Genomic DNA, 21,610 nt, shown 5'->3' with positions numbered 1-21,610 from the left:
CCGGGAAGGCAAGAGCAGCCGTGGATGAACTCCATCATTGCCAAACATGCCAAATTTGGTAGTCCGATGGTATGTTTAGTGTAGTTTGATGGAGTAGCTGGACGATGCGTATGCATCTACGTAGTTGCATGAGTTTGAGGGGCCGGATTTGCCGAACCCGGCTGTAGATGCTCTAACAAACTCGCGATCTTCTTCAAATCCAACCCAAAACTTCCACCTGTCAATTCTCTGTTTCTGTTAAGCAAAACTTCCATTCGTCTTCACAGCCAATGTTCTGGGCTGGACGGACCAGGCTTGAGAGCTGAGATGCATGCATGCATGCATGGATGAAAAGCGGAAGCAACCGAGCAGGACGGTTTGACCCCAGGTCCCCAGCGAAGCACTGATCACTTCGCGCACGCCGCATGCGTGAACGTACTACTACTACCACTGTGCCGGGCCGGCCTAACTTTTCTGGTAAAGGGCGGCAACGGGGGAGCCCAATTCCAAAGTTTACTCGGTTGACTCGTGACATGGAAGTTACGTACACTCCAAGCCGGAAGACTGATGAGCTGTGGGAATTGCAGCTGGGCCATACTCATACGGCCGAAAATATCAACCTCTCTCGGCAATCAATCCCTTCTTGACGTTTTCCCTTTTCCGAAGAGAAGAAACCCCGGAAACTGCGTTCGACCGCCGCGCGATATGCAACAATGGCCATCAGAAAAACGCACCTCAGAGCATCTCCGGCCGTTGGCCTCCCATGAGGCGCTAAAAATCGCCCCTGGGACGCATCGGCGCAAAACGCGCGTTGGGGGCTTGATGCCACCCAGTCGCGGCTTCCACGGATTTTTGTGAAAATTAAAGTGCGGCACAAATATGGCACAAATTCAATCATTTTCGGCGAGTTCATACATATTTCGGCAAGTTCAAACCAAATTCAACCAAACACGGCGAGAGTTCATACATATTTAAAATATTTTACAAAAAAAACACACTACTAGGCCCGCCGTCTCCCTCGCCTCGCCGCTCATCGCCGTTCTACATGCCGAGGAGGCTGTAGAACCGCGTGTAGTCGGCGCCGCCGTCGTCGTCGTCGCCTCCGCCGCGGCCGCCGTCCCTGCTGCAACCCTCCCCCGGTTGGCGCGGCGGGTTGGACGGTCCGGCGGCGTCCTCGTCGTCGTCGCTGTCGAGGATCACGACGCCGTGCTCGTCCTCGCGCCCACGCTTGCGGGCGGTGATCTCCTCCAGGGCCCGGCGCTGCCGGACCATCTCGTCGCGGAGGTAGTCGTCGCGCGCCCACCGTAGAGCGTCCTCGTCGGAGAAGCCGCGCCGGGCTAGCTCCTCGTACTCCGGGGGGAGGCTGGGCTCCTGTTTGGGCGCGACGAGGACGAGGCGGCCAGAGGCGGGGGTGGAGTCAGCGATGCGGACACCGGAGCTGCGGGTGCACCGGCTGACAGGCGTGTCCTGGGGCTCCGGCTTGACGGGGCGGAGGCAGGGAGAGCCGGTCGACCGACCGGACAAGGAGGAGGACGCCCGAGGTCCATGCGCCTCGGTGTCCATGAGCTCCCACGGCGGCGAGAGAAGGACGGGGGCTCGGGGTACTCCAGCATCGGCGTGTTGCCGCCCTCGATGTACTCGAGGACGGCCTCCAGCGTGCGGCCGGACACGCCCCACCATCAGCGCCGCCCCTCGGAGTTGAGCCTGCCGGAGGGCACGACGCCGTTGGTGGCGGAAGTACGGCTACCAGAGCGGGCTGTCGGGGATGTAGCGCGGCCCCTCCCTCGCTGCCCGCGGCAGGGAGGCGCGGATACGCGCGATCTCCGCACGCCGCACCGCCCCGGTGGGTGGTGGTGGCACCGGGACCCCGCCGGCGCTGATTCTCCACGCCCCGGGCACCTGCATGTCCGGCGGGACCGGGTACTCGGCCTCGAAGAGGAGCCGAGCTTTGTCCTCGTGAAGGTGGCGGCGGCCGAAGCCGTTCGCCGCCGCGCCGTCGCCTGGGAATCGTTCGGCCATTTCTTTGAACTGGGACGGTGAGGGGAGAGGGAGGAAGGGGAGAGAGGGCGCGTCGGCGGTGGAGACTCTGTGCGTGCCACCGGCGCGCTGGGGTCGGCTTATATAGGCGGAGGCGCTGCGAGCACGCGTGGCATGCGCGGGGACGCGCGTCGTCACGCCTTCACTGCGCCGTCCGTGAGGCATCAATGGCAGAGGCTGACCGGCGCGGCAGCTTTGGCATTGATTCGCCGCGGGAAACGAGGCGATGAGGACGACGAAGCGGCGAGAAGCGAGACGAGTCGCTGGCAAGGAGGGCCCGCGGCTCTTTCGCGCCAAAAATGATTCGCCCGGCGCCCCCGAGCGTCCCCAGCACACCGGGTTCTGGTTGGGTCCGCCGGCGTCAATTTCGGCTCGAGCCGGCGAAAATTGGGCCCTTGGAAACGCGACTGGGTCGATTTTTTGACGCTGGCGGTCGAAAAGTCGGCTGGGGCGCGGCTGGAGGCGCTCTCATTCACGCCGATCAGCCAAAAGATTGGAAGCTAGCTAGCTGGCCTGTTCGCTCTGTTAATGTATGGAGAAGCAGTTGAGTTTATGGTGAAGAGAACAAAATTTTGCCACTGTGTCAGCAGGAGCAGAGCGCGCGCTACGACGTAACTCTACTGGTGGTACCGGAGGGTACCCTGGCTAGGGACAAGCAGCGCACCCGACCCGATACACGGCGTCGACCTGGCTCTCCCACTCCCACCTGCCCTGATCCTGCCCCGCACGCCCCTGGCGCCTAGCGCGCGCCGGCGTCATCCCGGCTCGCCGCTGCATGCTCCGGTGGCCTCTGTTTCACGTCGAGCACGTACTGGTAGGTAGGAGTAGCCCGGTAGCCCCGCATCGCAGCAGCCCAAACCCCGGCCTGCGTGCGCGCGCCCCAAGCCTTGCGCCCGGTTTAATTTCCCCGTGCTACCACTGTGCTGGCTTTACTTTACTGCAGGCACCAGGTGGCCATGCCCCGACTCGTCGTGGGCCTACGACGCGAGCTCGCCCGGCCGCAAGCGCAAGCGCGCGCCGGTGACATGCACCGATACCCACACACGCAACACATCGCGTCCGATCGAGCCTTCCCTTCCCGCGGCCACACGCCGCACCGCCGCCCCCGCCACGTGCTCCGCGGCACCTCACCCTCGCCTCGCCACCACGCGTGGGTCAACCCCACTCGTCAGCCACAGCGAATGAGCGACGGCCGACGGTGGCAACTGTAACAGCAGCAGCGAGTCGCGTCGCGTGCTTATTAGTTCGGCTGGCACGCACTCGCGCCACACCGCACTCGTAGTTCTTCCACGGCGGCCACTTGCCCCCGCCCGTCGGCCTCCTTGGGTGCTCCTTTCTTCCTCCCCGCGATGACCAGCTGAAGCTCCGGCATTGCGCCATCAGCACTTCCCATTCCCACCACCCTTCCCGGCTTCCGAGGCGCAATGGCGCCCTCCTCGTCCACTCGCAGGGCCGGCGCCCCGCTCCTCCTGCTGCTCCTCTGCTGCCTTTCCACCGCTGTCACCTCGCAGTCGCAGTCGCAGTCGCAGTCGCAGACGACGGTCGCGTCCTCCCAGGCCAAGACGCTCTACCGCATGTGCCGCCTCCTCGGCTTCCCTCCCGCGCTGGCGGCGCTGGCCAAGGCGCCCGACCCCTGCGCGCTGCCGCCCACGCCGTCGCTCACCGTCGCCTGCGCGGCCGGCCAGGTCACGGCGCTCTCCGTGCTCGGCGACCGCCGGCCCGACCCGGTGTGGCGCACCGCGCTGCCCTCCAACTTCTCTGCCGACGCGCTCTTCACCACGCTCACCCGCCTCCCGGCGCTGTCGCGCCTCGAGCTCGTCGCGCTCGGCCTCTGGGGCCCGCTCCCGGGCGCCAAGCTGCTCCGCCTCGGGGCGCTGCAGGCGCTCAACCTCAGCGCCAACTACCTCTACGGCGCCGTCCCCGAGCAGGTGGCGCGCATGTACTCGCTGCAGAGCCTCGTGCTGTCCGGGAACTGGCTCAACGGCACCGTGCCGTCCCTCTCCGGGCTCGCGTTCCTCCAGGAGGTCGACGTGGGCCAGAACAGGCTCGACGGCGCGTTCCCGGAGGTCGGGAAGGCCGTGGCGAGGCTCGTCCTCGCCGGCAACAACTTCACCGGGAAGATCCCGGCGGGGGTGGCCTCTCTGGGCCAGCTCCGGTTCTTGGACGTGTCACGGAACCGGCTGGAGGGGTGGATCCCCTCCGCCGTCTTCGCGCTCCCCGCGCTGCGCCACATCAACCTGTCGCACAACAAGCTCTCCGGGCAACTGCCGGCGAGCACGGCGTGCGCGGACACGCTGGAGTTCGTCGACGTCTCCGCCAACCTGCTCATCGGGGCGCGACCCGCGTGCATGCGGTCCAACTCGTCGGCGCGCACGGTCCTCGACGCGGGCAATTGCTTCCGCGACGCCAAGCTGCAGCGGCCGAGCACCTATTGCAGCCCGGGGGCGCTCGCCGCGCTGCTGCCGCCGCCGCAGGGGAGCGGCGCCGAGCAGGGTGGGGGCAAAGGCGGCGGGGTGGGGATGGTTCTTGGCATCGTGGGCGGCGTCGTGGCAGGCGCATTGCTCATCGCGCTGGTGATGGTGGTGGTGCTGAGGAGGGCGAGGAGGCAGCACCCCGGGGTGACGGTGATGGCCCTGCCGAAGTCGCCGTTGATAGCGCCGGCGAAGAAGGCGGTCGGCGCGAAGGCTACAACGAAGCTGGCCCAGAAGATTGCCACCCCCGCCGATAAGAGTAAGAGAATAAACAAATTCATCCTGCATTTGCTTTGATTGCTTTATTTCATTTTGTTACTGTGTGCTTCAATTGGACTGTACTCTTTTTTACTACTACTAGTTCATCTAAGAAGGGAGCATTGTAGAAATGAATGAGTATGATTTATGGTTCAAAGGGGTAGTTTGAAACTTTGAATACCGCCGGTTGCTTTAAGTTCCTCTTGCGTATTTTATTTTTGAATCAAGCCTACTCACTTAAGTCAAAGCATCGTGGATCTTACTTAGACCCTGAGTTTTTAGAACATGGGACGGACCCTTATTCCTTGCTCCACAGAAGACTTTGATAAAGTAAAGCTGCAAAGTCAGACAGCCAAAAAGGGAAAGGAAAACAATGAGCAACGACTTACAAGGGACCAGTTAACATTTTGCAGGATAATATTTGCTCTAATATGCCTAACATGTTCTGCATTTCACAGGGCATGCATCTCAAGCAGCGATGGTAAATACACTGGAAGTACCGGCGTATCGCGTATATACCGCGGAGGAGCTCCAAGAAGCCACGGACAACTTTGCTTCCTCCAACTTGATCAAGAAGAGTGCCCTTGCACAGGTATGTGATGCGTTAACGCAACCCTTTTAGCCATAATAGTGGAATGAGAACAGTAAATGTAGTAAGGTTTTACTTAAGTTGTGGAATCTTTGCGCGATTCAGTTCAACATATACTGCAGAATGCAGATAGCCTGATCATAGCCATGCACATATTTTGTCGTTGAAATCTGTATGTTAAACATGTTCAGCTCTGCTAGCGTTCAGATGGGATCTTGTCAAATGGTCCACTCAAGCATCTCCATTCATAGTAGAGTACAATAATAGGCTGCCAATTATTGTCCTCTTATGTAATTATTATTATGGTAGTCGCATTTGGTTCACATCTTATACACCTGATAAACAAAGGAAAAAAATTCTCTGTATTATTGGGGCTTGACAACCTGGCAAATGTCGACTTCCATATGCCTGTTTAACCGGCCGACAGTGGACCCGCGAACGAAGATTAATCACAGGCCTCTGAAAATGCTACGGGTGTAGCAGCCCGTTAGGACATTGAGCCCAATTTGCGATGTGAATTCAGATCGGACGGCTATGGATGTCCCAAACATGAAATCAGACAGCTCAGGAGCGAGGATGCATGAGAGAGCAGGGAAATGGTTCAGTTTTACTGTCCTAAATTACTTCATACCGGGAGCAATTGCTTTCATTTTTTCACTAACAATAATACTATATTAAGTTATTCAAATCTTAATAGCTTTCATACCCCTAATCATTTCACATATTCAGAGTACACATGGCGCGCATTAGGCAGAACAACAAACTAGGTGAGGATGGTAGTGCCTCCAATATTTTCCTATCGTGTGCATCGGACGTGTGCATTGTGTGGGTTCTGCCTAAGTACCTTGTACTCAGAAAAACGACTATTCAAATCCTAGCAATTTGAGTCTTTATAATTATTACTAGCAAAATTATTTCCCTTGATATTTATTGGACTCCAATTGAACTTGAGTCAGAAATAACAGTTGATTTTATTATGTATTTATATTATACGTCACATCAGTTTATTGTGCATCATCACTCTTTTTTAATCAAGCGAAGTTAAACTCTGTTTTGTAGCAATTGTCAACCATGGTTCTGTTTTCAGTATAGTTTTCTTCCAGAAGGATTCCCAGGACTAATTTTACCATTTATTTCTGTCCCATTGCTCTTTCCACTTGCAGCATTACAACGGCCAGCTTCAAGATGGTACAAGAGTCTTGGTGAGATGTCTCAGACTAAAGCCGAAATATTCTCCTCAGAGTCTATCCCAGTACATGGAGACAATTTCCAAATTCCGCCACCGCCATTTGGTTAGCATCATTGGTCATTGTGTTGTCAGTGATCAGGAAAATCCTACTATTGCTAGCTCGGTATACCTCGTTTCTGAATGCGTAACAAATGGATCTCTAAGAAGCCATCTTACCGGTAAGTATTAGCTGGAGACTTCACATGTACCATTACCATGTATAACCAAATATCTGCAAGCATCTGACTTTACCTATCTGATGGCTTCACAGAGTGGAGGAAGCGCGAAATGCTGAAATGGCCGCAGCGGGTTTGTGCTTCCATTGGTATCGCGAGAGGGATCCAGTTCTTGCACAATGCGATTGCCCCGGACATTGTACAGAATGATCTCAACATTGAAAATATTCTGCTGGACAAGACCCTCACTTCGAAAATTAGCGGCTTCAGTCTCCCGATGATATCGACCAGCAAGAATGGCAAGGTACTTTTAGAATATTGGTCAATTTGTTTTTTTAGAATGTTGTTAAAGTTCCTCAGTCGGCTGACAGATATGTTGTAACCGTTCTTATCTTGCAGCTATTCTCTGAAAACCCTTTCGCTGTCCAGGAAGAAAACGACCATTACAGGTACAGTATTCTTGCAGAGAGAAAGTGACATCCGCACTTAATAAACTGGAACTAGGGCAGCTACTAGTTATCTGAACAGAGAACAGACATGAACCTAATGATTAGTTGTTGGAACTCAAGAGACTGAATGCGGATTTGATTAAGCCGCACAACTTGTAACCTAAAATGATTATGATTCTGTCTGCTTGCAGTGCTCAATCTGCCGAACAAGGGGACAAGGATGACATATACCAGTTCGGCCAAATTCTTCTTGAAGTGATCACAGGCAAACCGACGGCGTCCCAAAGCGAGTTGGAATCCCTGAGAGCCCAGGTGAATCTCAAGCTTCATGTTCACATCACACTGAAAGATACTACCACCAAAAGCTTACAACTCCTGAGCAAATTATTACATTATGATTCTGAATTTTTTTCGTCCTGTGTCAATCCGTGTAGCTAAGCGAGGCCCTGGCCGAAGACCCGGACATGCTGAAAGACATGGCCGACCCGACGATCCGCGGCACATTTGCGGTGGACTCCCTCAGCAAGGTGACCGAAGTGGCCCTCAACTGCACGGCTGGTGACCCGAGCGACCGGCCTTCCGTCGACGACGTGCTCTGGAACCTGCAGTACTCCATGCAGGTGCAGGACGGCTGGGCGAGCAGCGAGAGCTTAAGCTTGAGCGTGAAATCACAGGCGTGAGTCAGTGCAATGCTCTTTTGTAGCGGTGCACCCTTATGGCTGGCCTTTTGCTGTGAAAGGGAGAAGCAAATGTTACTTATCCCCCGTATATAGAAGTGTGCCACTCCAGAGCATGGGGAGTATTTCTTGTTTGTCGTCGTAAACTCCAGCACTATTAAGTCCAAACCATTAGAAAGAGATCACTAGCTTTTCTTGTTTTTTTTGAAAGAGATAACTACTTCTTATATTATGGGACGGAGGGAGTAGCTTATTTTCTGCTGTTTGTTGTATAAACACCAGGACTATCATGTTGAAACCATTAGATCACTAGCTTATGCTGACATCTGTCTATCTATCATCTATTACTGTATAATTATTAAACCTAAATGACTAATATTTGTTGTATATTACTATTAGTTATTTATTATAAGCTCTCTGTTTCAATCACCGCGTGCTCCTCTTCCCCTTAGAGCATCCACAGTTGGATCCTTCAAAACCCTCTATTACGTCCTGGCGGACAACCCGGTCATGAAATTGTCATCCAACCGAACACCCTGTATCAGGCCAAACGTCCGGTTTGTTGGGCACCCCTAAACCAAGCCCATATGTGGGATGGATATGGGAAGGCTCGCCAAAACCCATCGGTCCGCTAGGTGCCTCACCGGAGAGGACACATTCATGGCGCCGCTTCGGCGCACCGACCTAGGGGCCAAACCTGGCTATTTGAGCCAGACGTCGAGGCTAACACTAGGCCCGCCGCCATTCCCCCCATCTCCTCCCATTCGCGCCGCTACCGCGAACCTCTCCGAACAGCAGTCCACTCTGCCCTTGCCGTTCCGCCGGCCGCCTTGTTCCGTACCAAGGTGACCTACTACAAGATGCCAACTCTAGAGCGCCCGGTGGATATCTAGGCAGAGATGCGCACCGCTTGCATTGCGGCCGAACTACCTCCGGAGAGGAGGAGGGGGCGCCGGAGGAGGAGATGGAAGAAGGGGAGGCGTTAGACAAGGGGACAAGAAGAGGAGGAGGGGGAGGCCGCGTTTGCCACGGAGGATGTGCTGGTGCATTTCGAGCTCGTCCAAGCAGAGGAGGTGGCGGAGCGTCATGCCATCTTCGAGTCCATCCCGTCCGAGTGCGAGGTGGTAGTGAACCACCACTTTATCCATGAGGCGGACGTGAAGCAGGAGCAAGACTTCGTGGACGAGTACGACGAGGAGGCGCTGACGATTCTCCCTGCCGCGAACGACCACGAGGCCGACGGCTCCAGTAACAAGGTCATCGACATATCCGAAGACGAGTAGTTTGCTACTTTGTAGCTTGTTCTATGTCAATGTACATAGATCAAAATGGACCTTCCATGAGTATTATGAAATGAGGATTTGGAAATAAGGAGTGTGGTTGTAATGGCCGAGAAACAAGATGTGATCGCCGGTGTCCGCGGACGCCTCCCGACTCGTCCGCAGAAGTTTTGGGTGTCACATTTGCGCGTTCCAATTGTACATGCTCTCAGCCCGGCGTCCGCTACCACCTCCTTTTCCCACCCTCATCTGGCGTCTGGCACTCCCGTCGGCCGACACCACCTCCCTTTCGCACCCCCAACTGGCATCTGCCACCATAACCTCTTTCATCCCCGGTGGTCGTTGTTTCTCTTTATGGCTTCTCCGTCCAATTTGGAGGCCTCCTCCTACTTCACTCGGGAAGTCCTCGGATCTGTGGTGGATTTTGTGCACTTCCCTAGCACAAACTTTGTCGCATCCAGACGTCGTTCCCCCTAGCCGGTCGGGGGTGATGGGAAAGTTGTGGTCGTTGTTCCCGCGTAGAGCTCTCTTGGCCTTGGTCCTTCTCGTCACCCTTGGCACCTTGCCTCTCTGGTGGTCGCTCCCATGCTGGAGTCGCCGGCCCTGCACCGGTGGTGGAGGAAGAAGGAGGTGTGGAATGACACCTAGTTCACAATAACAGGCCGCAGAGATCCCCTAGCCCCCTTTGTGTATGCCTGCAGGGGAGGTGCGGACAATTGTGAGGACATGGAGTTTGTGAGCTCGAGCTCACATGCATCTTATAATTCAAACAAAATACTTAAATAAACTGTTTTTTGTCTATAAACATTGATGAGTGTTTGACATGCGTGTAATTGTTTGTGCCGGAATGACGTTCATGGAGGTCTGCAAAAAAAAAAGCTTCAAAAACTGCTTTTGAAGCGTTGATTTTTTTTTTCCAGAGACTTTCACGAATACCATGAGTAGAGGTTGTTTGTACTTTCTCTGTTCCTAAATATAAGTCTTTTTAAACATTTCAATATAAACTACTCCCTCCGTTCTTAAATATTTGTCTTTCTAGACATTTTAAATGGACTATAACATAAGAATGTATGTGGACATATTTTAAAGTGTAGATTCACTCATTTTACTGCGTATGTAGTTATTTATTGGAATCTCTAGAAAGACAAATATTTGGGAACGGAGGGAGTACATACGAAGTAAAATAAGTGAATCTGTACTCTAAACTATGTCTATATACATCCATATATAGTTTATATTAAAATCTCTAAAAAGACTTGTGTTTAGAAATGAAGGGAGTACTCAGATTCTGTATGTGTGTGGTTTCTTCTCCTTTTCTTTCCATCTATTTATTCACATGCAATCCTCTTACATGATTCATAAAAAACATATGCATGATTTAGATTCGACTATATGTCGTCTTGCTGCGAACTAAGCATAGTTTAGATGGTTAGGTTCCTTGTCGCGCTTGCATATTTTCTGGATTATACTTATAGATTTTCTGGCACTACATTTTTAGTGGTGTATGGTGTGCTCGTCGATTATGAGGTGTTCTTTAGAAAAAAAAAAGGACTATATGGAGTCGTCTTGCTTGTTAGACCAACTAAAACATGTAAGAACATGATGATAAATTAACTTCTTCAGACTGACAGTTACCGAAAAGGCTTTCGCCCCGCTTTATATTATAAAGCCAACCGCACCACAAGCATCCAACAAGGTCCAACACAAAACCACGCGCACACACGAAAGTCCACAGGAACAAAAGGTACAAGAAAGGGTCAATGCTGAGGGCACAACACAACAAGCCCTAAACCCAAAACACACACGCCATATAGCCGCCAGGCGGTCTAGTCAGGCTCAGGAGGAGGAGGCGGCAGCGGGGGAGCCACGCGGAGCGCCATCGAGCGGAGATCGGAGAGGAGGATGGTGATGACGTCCCGGTCCTGGGGGCGGCTAAGCGGCCGCCAAAGCTGCAGGTAGCCACACAATTTAAAGATTGCGTCAGTCGCACGTCGGAGAGGCACCTTCTGAATAACAAGCTTATTGCGAATGTTCCAAAGTGTCCAGGCGAGAACCCCAACGCACAACCATCTAATATGGCGGTAGCGAGTGGGGGAAGCGTTGAGCTCGGCAAGCAGGTCGGGGGGGTTGGTATTACACCACTGTCCGCCAACCGTTTCGCGGAAGCAGGCCCAAAGGAACTGGGCCGAGTGGCACGAGAAAAAGATGTGGTTAGCATCCTCAATCGTGCCACAGATGGGGCACATCCCATCACCCGGGCCATTACGCTTGAGGACTTCAAGCCCAGAGGGGAGGCGTCCACGGATCCATTGCCACAGGAAGATCCTGATTTTCAGCGGAAGTCGGATGTCCTAGATCAGGCTAAATGGTTCCGGGGCCGTCGAGGGAGCAATGGCGCCGTACAGGGACTTCGTGGAGAAACGGCCAGAGGGCTCGAGGCGCCAGGAAAGAACATCCCGGTCCTCCTCGACGTTAATCGGCATAAGTGCGATGTCTTGGAGGAGGGAGTCCCAGGCGGCCACCTCGAGGGGGCCAAAGGGGCGCCGGAAGGTGAGACGCCCTAAGTCAATAAGGGCCGTCTCGACAGAGACCCGAGGGTCAGCCGCAATGGCAAATAGTTCTGGGAATCGCGCAGCCAGGGGGGAGTCCCCAAGCCAGCGGTCGAACCAGAACAAGGTCGAGGCCCTGGAGCCAACCGAGATGGATGTGCCGATGCGTAGTACGGGCAGAAGCTGGATCACGGACTGCCAGAACTAGGATCCACGCGTACGTTGGCAAAGGCAAGAGGTTGGCCACGGAGGTACTTATTACGGATGATGGTGAGCCAGAGGCCTCCCTCCCCATTGGCAATACGCCACAGCCATCGGGTCAGGAGGGCAATGTTCATGCGTCGGGATGACAGGATCCCAAGGCCACCCTGGTCTTTGGGTTTGCAGATGTCGGGCCAGCTCACCATATGGTACTTCTGCTTGTCGCCCTCACCAGCCCAGAAGAACCTCGACTGGTATTTGGCCACCTCCTGATGGAGGGCCTCATGAAGGCTGTAGAAGCTCATGAGAAACCAGAGAAGGCTGGCAAGCGAGGAGTTGATTAGAATCACCCTGGCAGCTTTCGACAGCCAGCGTCCCCTCCAGGGTTCAACCCTGTGCTGCATCCTAGTCATCGTCGGGCGGAGATCCGCGACGGTGAGTCTGGAGTCACTAATGGGCACCCCCAAGTAAGTCGTGGGGAAGGAGCCCAGGCGGCAGTTCAGCCGGTCCGCAATGGACAAAGCATCATCCGAGGGGTAGCCGAGGACCATCACTTCGCTGTTGTCGAAGTTGATGGTGAGGCCGGACATCTGTTGGAAGCACAGGAGGAGGAACTTCAGGTTGGCGATGTCAGACGCAGAGCCCTCCACCATGACTATGGTGTCGTCCGCGTATTGGAGGAGGGAAACCCCTCCTCCGTCCACTAGGTGGGGGACAACACCCCGGATATGGCCGCAGGCTTTGGCCTTATCAAGGATGACCGCAAGGGCATCGACAACCATGTTAAAAAGGAACAGGGAGAACGGGTCACCCTGGCGCACCCCACATAGGGTGGGGAAGTACGGACCGATCTCGCTATTAATGTTGACCGCCGTCCGACCGCAGGTGACGAGTTGCATAACGCGGGTCACCCAGCGGTCGTCGAAGCCCTTCCGAAGCAATACTTCCCGAAGGAAGGGCCAGTGGACCGTGTCGTAGGCCTTATGAAAGTCGAGCTTAAGGAACACCGCGCGGTGGTGCTTGGATCGGACTTCGTGAAAGACCAACACCCCATCCAAAATAAATCGGCCTTGAATGAAGGCGGATTGGTTGGGGTGGGTGACAGAGTCCGCAAGAAGGGTCACCCTATTGGCGTATCCTTTGGCCAGGATCCTGAAGATCACGTTAATCACGGTGATCGGGCAGAACTGGCGGATGTCCGAGGCCCCCGGAACCTTTGGGATGAGGGTAATGATCCCATAGTTCAGGCGCCCCAGGTCCATGGTCCCAGAGAAGAACTCGTCGAAGAGGGCCATGACCTCCGGTTTAATGGATTGCCAGAATGTTTTAAAAAACAGGACTGGCAATCCATCCGGGCCCGGAGCCGAGGAGGGGTTCATTCCATTGATCGCCGCAAGGACCTCCTCCTCCGAGAAAGGCGCCACCAAAGCGGCGTTGGCCTCGGCGGAGACAAGCTGGGCACCCGACCAGGTATCGGGGGCCAGCACAGCCCCACCCCGAGGGGTGGGGGTGAAAAGGGCTTTATAGAAGCCGTCTACGTGGGCACGGATGTCCGAGGGCCGAACAAGCTGAGTATCACCTTCCCACAGGGAGTGAATGGAGTTGCGATGACGCCGGCCATTGGCAATCGCCTGGAAGTAGGCCGTGTTGGCGTCACCCTGAAGCACCCACCGTTGGGTGCCGCGCAACCGCCAGTAGGCCTCCTCGTCAACATAGATGACCGAGAGCTGGTCCTCGAGATCATATCTCAACATCCACTCATCCGGGGAGATCCCAGACGAGTCAGCACGGGCGTCCAGGGCCTGGATGGCGCTCAGGAGGGCCTTCTTGCGGTCACGGATATCACGACCGAGGTTCGCGCCCCATCCCTTCATAAATTGGCGGGCTAGCTTGGCGCAGAACTACCAGGAGTCCACCGCGGACATGGCGCGGTGAGGGGAATTGCGTGCGGCGGTCCATTTAGCCGCAACAGCCTCGCGGAACCCGGCCTGGTTGAGCCAGAAGAGCTCAAACCGGAACCGAGGGGGAATGGGGGGCGTTCATCAGCAGAGGAGAAGAGGAACATGATCAGAGCCAATCCTGGCAATAGCCTGAACCGAGGCCAGGGGGCATCTGAGCTCCCATTCCGGGGAAACTAAAACGCGGCCAAGGACAGACTGCGTCGGGTTCGCCTGGCGGTTAGTCCAGGTGAACCAGGCCCCCGTGCGCTCGAGCTCACGGAGGCCCAGCTCCATGATGCAGTCATTAAACATCTGCATCCGGGGGCGATTAACCCGGTCATTGTTCTTCTCATCCGGGGAGCGGATGAGGTTAAAGTCACCTCCCATCACAACAGGGAGGGGGGAAGCGGAGATCTTCTGCTGCAGCTCGGCGAGGTAGGTCGGGGAGCGGCTGTGGTCTGCTGGTCCGTAGACGATGATGACCTCCCATTTAAAGTTGAGCGCACGCTCGAAGATCTCCATACTAACGAAGAACTCGCCCCGATCCATACCTCCCACCTCAAAGGTGGCATCCTTAACACCTAAGAGGATGCCACCCGAGTGGCCATTGTTCCCACTAGAAGGGAGCCAATGCCAGGCGAACAGGTGGGAGCTAAGGCTGTCAAGCTCAGGAAGACATAAATCCATGCGCATGGTTTCTTGGATGGCAATGATGTCGATGTGCTCGTCACGGATGTACTCAACTAGCTGGCGACGGCGGCCGTCATGGCCGAAGCCGCGGATGTTCCAGAAGAGGGCACGCATCTAAACCGCCATTGAGGGGCTGCTTGACCCCAAGACGGTGGAAGCACTGTGGGCTCTAAGAGCGGCAGTGCGGGATCGAGTGCGACCACGGATTTCCTCGGCCGGCGGCCCAGAAGGGGTCTGGGGTGCCGGGGTGCGGAGGAGGCGGGCCCGGGTTTAGGCGAGTTTCCCGTCAAGGATCTTGCGAGCCTGGATAGCCGCAATCTGCTCTGAGGGGGGACCCACTTCCCCCTGAAACTATAGCCGAGTCTAGGGCCACCTTGGCGAGGCGGCCCAGCGGGATCGCTTCAAGCGCAAAAAGTGAGCAGACGGAAGAACTGGAGGGGGGTGTCGGACGCACCTGTCTCGAGGTTCCGGGCCGCAGCCTGGATCTCCGCCCGCTCTGAGATGGACGGAACCAGGAGGCCGGCCGGGCGGTCCGCATCTAGTCGGGCACTGCGGCGGGAGGCAGCCACCGGAGTCGACGCGGCCCGAGCCCGGCGGACATACGGAACCGACCGAGGCGGGTGCGAGGCGACAGGGGTGGCCACATCAGTGGAGGCCACCAGGAGCAGGCGCGGCGGGGACGCTGGAGCCGGTGGCGCCAGCAGGGCACCGGACCCCGCCAAGTCGGGGGAGGGCGGGTCCGGGGCAGGCAGGTCGGCCACCGGGGCGGGAGCGGAAGCCGGTGGAGAGGCGGGAGGTGACGGAGGATCCTCCCCAGGAGGGTCAGCCGAGGCAGACCCAAGGGGGGCGGGATCCAACGCCGGCGAGCCCGACAGCAGCGGAGAGGCCACTGTCGGGGGCGGAGGTGGCGGGGTGGCCTCGGTGGAGAGGCATGGCGAGCGCGACGAAGATGCCGGGAGGACGAGGAGACTGACGCTGGAGATGTCGCTGAGCTCGGCCGAAGAGGAGGGGGAGGAGTCAGGCAGCACGGCGGGGGCCGCCTCGATGGAGGCCAACCCCCGCGACCGGCCTGCTCCCGAATGCCCGCGCCTCGGAGGGGGTCCGAAGGGACGGGCGAGGGGGAGCGGCTGCGGCCTACGCGCTCATCGTCGTCCTCCGGGTCCTCGTGGCGGGAGGGGCGCGGACGGCGGTAGTGGGAGTCGTCGCGGTGGTCCGCGCTTCCCCCGGCAAAGTGGTCGTCAGTGAAGCATCGGGGGTGGCCGATGTGGTTGGGAGGCTCGGGGTAGATCTTGAGGTCGAAACCCTGGTCGTTGAAGAAAACTCGGACGGTGGCACGGAGGGTGGAGGAGTCCAGGCTCTTGACCTTGACACGGACCTCCTCCTCCTTGCGGAGAGAGAGCTCGTCCACCACCACCACCTGGCCCAGGAGCTTGGACATACTGCGGATCACCTTCTCAGAGCGAGCAATGTCGGGGAGGCTAGCGATGAGGATCCAAGCAGTATCCAGCACGGCCACAGCCTTGGGGTCCATCAGGGGCTCAGAGATGTTGACGACGAGCTTGTTGAGGGTGAGGGTGATGTCGTCGCTACGGGTGCAGAGGCCCAGGCTAAGGGCGTCAGGGAAGACCACGGTGAAGGAGCTGTCCGAGGTCGGAGTCACTTGCCAGTCCCAGACACGGCGGCAGAGGTGATTAAGCTCGGCCTCGATCATCTCCGGTGAGGCGACCCCCGCCCCCACAATGGTCACGACCGCAAGGAGTGACGGGGATGGGGGAGGGACGTCCTCGACCTCGATGTGGAAGAAGCCGAGACCCTAAATGCCGTGGCCGTACATCATGAGCTCCTTCGACACCGGGCGGTCCGGGCAGAGGGCCGCGGGGTGGCCCGAGCCCTTGCAGAGGTAGCACATCAGCGGGTTGGGGCACTCGATCTGGTAGTGGCCGGCAATACCATAGTTGAAGCATGGCGGGGGATCGCGGCGGGGGGGGGGGGCCCGGAAACGGCCGCGGCCGAGGATGCAGGAGTCGGGGCGCGGGGTTGGGCGGGCGACCGGGGCCCTTCCGCTTCTTCTTCTTGGCACCTTGGCGACCCTGAGCCCCGGCGCCCCCCTGGCCGGAGGCAAGCTTGGTTGGTTGAGGGGGGGCTGGTAGGGGCGCGGAGGGGCCACCTCGGCGCTAACGGGGAGCGGCCGGGAGGGCGAGCGGCGAGCGGCCACGGCGACGCACGGGCGAAGGGGAGCGGGCGCGGTCGCGGCGGCTCTCCCGCGCGGGAGAGCGCCGGTCCACATCCCGCTGCGGGGAGCGCCGGCCATCTCCGCGCGCCGGGGAGCGCCGGTCAGAACGGGGCGGGGAACGGCGCGAATCGCGCGGAGGGGAGCGCCGGGAGTCGCGGGCGGGGGAGCGGGAGCGCGGGCGTCGCGCGCCGGGGAACGCCGGGCTCCCGGGAGGTCAGCTGGCGACGGAGGTCAGCCTCCTGGCGGTGGCCGTCCGGCGAGGCGCGGGAGGTCGCGCGGGACTTCTCGAGGGGGCGCTTGGGGCGCCCAGAGCCATCTCCCCAGTCCCGCGGCATGGGGATGGGCGGTGGGGCCGCGGCGGGAGGTGGGGACGAAGGGGGCGACGGGGGCGGGAGGAGGGAGCAGGAGGATGCAGACGAGGAGCGGGCGCGGGGGGGGAGGAGGCGGCTGGAGGGGAAACCCTCGCGGGAGCCAAATCCTCCCCCAGGCGGGACTGGGTGGGCGAGGCCAGCGCTGGGCCCCTAGTGGGCTGGGGCGGTCCAGCCGGCCCAGACAGGTCAGGCGGGCCAGACAGCCGGTGCGGGGAGGGGAGCAGGCCCACTCCAGGCCGCAGGCCCAGAATCGGGCGGCCCAGCCCAGGGACGGGAACCACGCGCCCGGCTAGGGCATCCCCAGCCGCCGCCGGCGCGGGTAAGGCGGCCGACGGCCGGCGAGGGGGGGGGGGCGAGGCAGGGCGACAGGGGGACGTCGAGCAGCACAGTCTTGAGGAGCCGAAGAAAGCAATGAAGGGGTGAAAGGGGGAGCGCCGGGAGAGCGCGGGGGAGCCGACAACCTGCGGCAGCGCGGGCGGCCGGGCCAGGGCGAGCCGGCCAGAGGAGCACCACGACGAGCGAGCGGGGCCAAAGTCGGCTCGGCCGGCGACAACCCAGCCAGCGTTCCGACGGCGACGGCGGCCAATCCCGGGGCCCAAGTCCTTGCCTTTCTCCCCAACGCCCGGCGGAGCACGCGGCAGCCGGCGGGGAGGCCTTGTCCGCGCCCGGGCGGCCGAACTCCCACCCCCGGGAGTAAGGCCGCCGGGCGGGCGGGGGGACCCGGTCGCGGCACTCCACCGGCCGGCCGGCGGCGCGGTCGGCGTCCTCAGCCAGATCCGCCCAGACCACCCTACCCGGGGGTCCAGGGGACAGCGAGGAGGGCGGAGGCGGGGAGAGGGGGGCGGTGGGGTCACCAGCGGACGGGGCCGGGAGGGCGGGCGGCGCCGGCGGGAGCAGGGCGAGCGCGTCGCCCCGCAGAGAGCCGGAGTCGCCAGAGCCCGGGCCTTCCATCTTCCTCCCACACAGAGTGTTCCAGATTGACAGATAGGAACGCGTTTACCCTCTTTTCCCAGTTAGAAACGCGCTTACTTGGACAGATAGAAATCCCATTTATTTATTCGAAATCAGCTTATCACCAACACCAGTAGCAGTTCAAATCCAGACGTAGCAATGAGGAAAGTGGACGAGTCAAATATGACATGCCTGGTTCAGGTTCAACTGTATAATCTTTAAGCTTGTTAGACCAGCTAAAACTTCTGGTACATCTAACAAATAAAATAAGAACATTGTACATACATATGTCGTCTTGCTTGTTAGACCAACTAATAAAACAGATAAACATGATGATAAATTAACTTCTTAAGACAGACAGTTAAGAGCGCGTTTACTTTTCTATGCTGCAGAGGCCAGGAGTGATCTCCTTCTTTTCTAAAAAAAAGAGCGTGTTTACTTTTCTTCACCGGTAGGAACACGCTTAATAGGATAGATACAAATTCTCTTTGTTTATTTATCGAAAAGTCTAACGCCCACACGTGTGAGCGTTTGCATCTTGCCCACACGCGTGGATCCGTGTCTGTTTACGAGCGCACGAATCTTGACATGTTTCTAATGCCACGTAGGACTGGGCTGGTGTGTGAGCATTCACTCGGTCGCCCACACAGCCGTTTCACCACACGGGAGGGGCTGGTATGTGGGCGTTCAGCAGTTCGCCCAGACGCCACTTTCCACTCACGCACAAGGGCTGGTGTGTGGGTATTTGCCATCTCGCCCACACGCCCGTCTCATCTCCCACACCCAAGTTGCCACTTGCCATGTGTTTTGCAGTGTACATGGCAACTGCCGTAGTGTGCTTTATAAGCAGGTGGCAACTCTTTTCTTTTTACCCGAATATGTCAGTTGTCATGTATTTTGCAGGGTACACGACAACTGCCCTAGCGTGCTTGTAAGCAGATGGTAACTCTCTTTTTTACTCGAACATGTTGTTTTGCCATGTCTTTTTGTAGCGCTACACGGCAACTGCCTAGTGTTAGTAGGTGGCAAACCCCTAAAGTTTCCAAATCATGGCAACTATAGTAAACCAGACCATACATGGCAACAGCCGTAGTTGCCCAAAAATGGCATCTGGAATTTTTGACATGAGATGGCAACTGTAGTTGTCCGACATGGCAACCGTAGTTCAACAACATGGCAATTGCAGTTAAACGAACATGGACGAGGGTCTGGACCATGGCAACTGCGGGCGCGCGGTGACTGTCACGCGGGCGTGCGGGACCACGAGGTATGAGGCCTGACGTACGGAGCGTGTGAGCGTTATCTATTTCGCCCACACGCACGTGTGTGAGAGAGATCGGGAGGGAAAAAGAGGTATGTGGACATTACTTGTTTTGCCCACACGTAGATGTGTGGACTGTTCCTTATATACTTCACACAAAATGTGTGGGCAGACCCCTAATGCCCACACGTGTGGCACTTATCGACGTCCTTATTTATTTATTCAAAATCAGCTCAACATAATAACCAGTAGCTATTCAAATCAGAACTAGCACATCACGAACAAAAAAAATCCTAGGAATTAGGAACGGGTACGAGTCAAATATGACACACGCGCTTCAGGTTAAAGAGATGCGTACACGATCTTTATGTTCTAAATGTTCATCTTTGTTTCCACAAAGACAAAGACGCATACACTTGTCTACACTCTGGCTAGTGGTTGGGCATGCGACTGTACAGCCTAATGACCCGAATTCAATTCCTAGAATGGCCGTATGCATCCTTAGTTCCGGTGCAGAGGCTGGGAAGTAAAATTCTCCCCCATTTTTATAAGGGCCGCATGCATCATCATGATGCAGAGGCCGGGGTATGCCTCCATTTCAAAAAAAAAACACTTGTCTACACTCTTGGTCCGGCGGGCTAACTTAGCTATAAATAACCTCTCTCATGTTTCATTTTGCACTGCAGTTATTAACGGCAAGGAACCCCAAATCTCCAACGTTAACCATCATATCTAAAGTTCTAAACACCAGAAGCCGAGCGCCCGGGGACAAAACCATGACCATCCTCTCCAAGGATGCTCCTACGGAGATCTCCCACCCCGCCCACCCGGAGCACAAGCTGAAGCTGATGGCCACCGGCGCGGCGGAGTTCCAGTGCGACGTCTGCAAGGAGCTAGGCGCCGGGGACCGGTACACGTGCCGACCCTGCGACTTCGACCTCCACAGAGACTGCGCGCTCGCAGAGGCCACGCTGGCGCACCCATTGCTCAAGGGCAGAGAGTTCCAGCTCCGCCTCGAGCACCCGCGCCACCGCGACGGCGGCGGCGGGACATGCGGCGCCTGCGGCGGGAAGGTGCTCGGGCTGCACTACCACTGCGCCGCCAAGAAGGGCTCGGACCTCCACCCGTGCTGCGCGGCACTGCCGCTGGTGATCCCTCAGGAGGAGCTCACGCTCGAGCTCCGGAAGGAGGCGTCTCACCGCTGCAGCAGCTGCCGGGAAAGAGGCAGGGGCAGGACCTGGTTCTACCGTTCCACCTGCAAGACCGTGTACCTGCACGTGGCCTGCGTCAAAGAGATTGCTCGCCGGAGCCGTGGCGCCGGCGACGGCTCGAGTACCGATCCGTTCGCTTCCGTTAAGGAAGCGGCGGTGCAGATCTACCGCGCAAAGAAGGACGAGAGCGAGTTGGAGCGCGTCATTCTCGAGCTGGTTCTTGGAGGTTGATGCTGCAAAGCTTTTCTCCCAGAAGAAAATTTGCAGGTTAATTAAATAATTTGGTGATGAGCGAACGGGACTATTCCGTTTGTAGTAGTACTGTTTCGTCATAGAGATTTTTCATGTAAAAAAACATTGTCGTGTACGTATTATATAGCGATAAGTTTATGTTACGGTTCCAAGGGATGCGTAATACTGATGTTCACTGACTGATCGCTGCTACGTCGAGATTCTCAGGCCTGCATGAGGAACAAAATTTGAAGAGCGTTGGGTATCTATATAAGTATATTAATTTCACTTAAAAGCATCAAGCGGGGATAGCTCAGTTGGGAGAGCGTCAGACTGAAGATCTGAAGGTCGCGTGTTCGATCCACGCTCACCGCACACATTTTTGTATCCCTAATCTCATTATCAATAATAGGTTTATTATCAATAATAGGTTTTCTGATTATTTACTTGACTTTCAAACATATCTTGTTTGAGGATTTATTCAGCTCATGCTTTCAAAACAATTCAGTCAACAACTAATAAGAGGGGTCATTATTATTTGGCTTCAAGATACTACTCCCTCTGTCCCAAAATATAAGAACGTTTTTGACACTACGTTCTTATATTATGGGACGGAGGGAGTATATCACAAGTTTTGTTAGATCCACATGTGTCCTTTCCATGCTCACATCTTATTTTTGCCAACAACAACAACAACTCTTCTTTTCACTTTTTTGTCTCTCTAATCTCGCTATTGTGAAGACTAAATAATGGTGTATCATAGATCTGGCGGTGAGGCCCAAGGTGAGCCGGAGTTGAGGCTCCGGGTAGGTGAGAATGGGTTCGATC

General features: G+C 56.7%; 2 protein-coding genes and 1 non-coding gene across 3 annotated transcripts; all 3 read left to right on the top strand.

Moving 5' to 3' along the window:
* The first annotated feature begins 3,181 nt into the window (after positions 1-3,181).
* On the top strand, positions 3,182-8,187 carry LOC123164909 (probable LRR receptor-like serine/threonine-protein kinase At1g14390). Its single transcript, XM_044582517.1, has 7 exons — positions 3,182-4,746; positions 5,204-5,337; positions 6,498-6,741; positions 6,834-7,042; positions 7,138-7,187; positions 7,379-7,499; positions 7,622-8,187. The coding sequence occupies exons 1-7, from the start codon at positions 3,441-3,443 to the stop codon at positions 7,865-7,867; spliced, it is 2,310 nt and encodes a 769-aa protein (XP_044438452.1). The 5' UTR covers positions 3,182-3,440; the 3' UTR covers positions 7,868-8,187.
* Positions 8,188-20,116: 11,929 nt separating this feature from the next.
* On the top strand, positions 20,117-20,978 carry LOC123164908 (uncharacterized). Its single transcript, XM_044582516.1, has one exon. It carries the CDS (start codon positions 20,117-20,119, stop codon positions 20,780-20,782), a length of 666 nt encoding a protein of 221 aa, XP_044438451.1. The 3' UTR covers positions 20,783-20,978.
* A 106-nt stretch (positions 20,979-21,084) lies between these two features.
* On the top strand, positions 21,085-21,157 carry TRNAF-GAA (transfer RNA phenylalanine (anticodon GAA)). Its single transcript has one exon. It is a non-coding gene; the product is annotated as a tRNA-Phe (tRNA).
* The last annotated feature ends 453 nt before the right edge of the window (positions 21,158-21,610 follow it).

Source organism: Triticum aestivum, chromosome 7D, assembly GCF_018294505.1.
Source record: "Triticum aestivum cultivar Chinese Spring chromosome 7D, IWGSC CS RefSeq v2.1, whole genome shotgun sequence".
NCBI lineage: Eukaryota > Viridiplantae > Streptophyta > Magnoliopsida > Poales > Poaceae > Triticum > Triticum aestivum.
This window is presented reverse-complemented; position numbering and strand designations above follow the sequence as displayed.

Coding starts and splice junctions, on each gene's coding strand:
- LOC123164909 (XM_044582517.1), top strand. CDS start 3,441: ATGGCGCCCTCCTCGTCCACTCGCAGGGCCGGCGCCCCGCTCCTCCTG. Junction 4,747..5,203: donor TGCCACCCCCGCCGATAAGA/GTAAGAGAATAA, acceptor TGCATTTCACAG/GGCATGCATCTCAAGCAGCG. Junction 7,043..7,137: donor CGACCAGCAAGAATGGCAAG/GTACTTTTAGAA, acceptor CTTATCTTGCAG/CTATTCTCTGAAAACCCTTT.
- LOC123164908 (XM_044582516.1), top strand. CDS start 20,117: ATGACCATCCTCTCCAAGGATGCTCCTACGGAGATCTCCCACCCCGCC.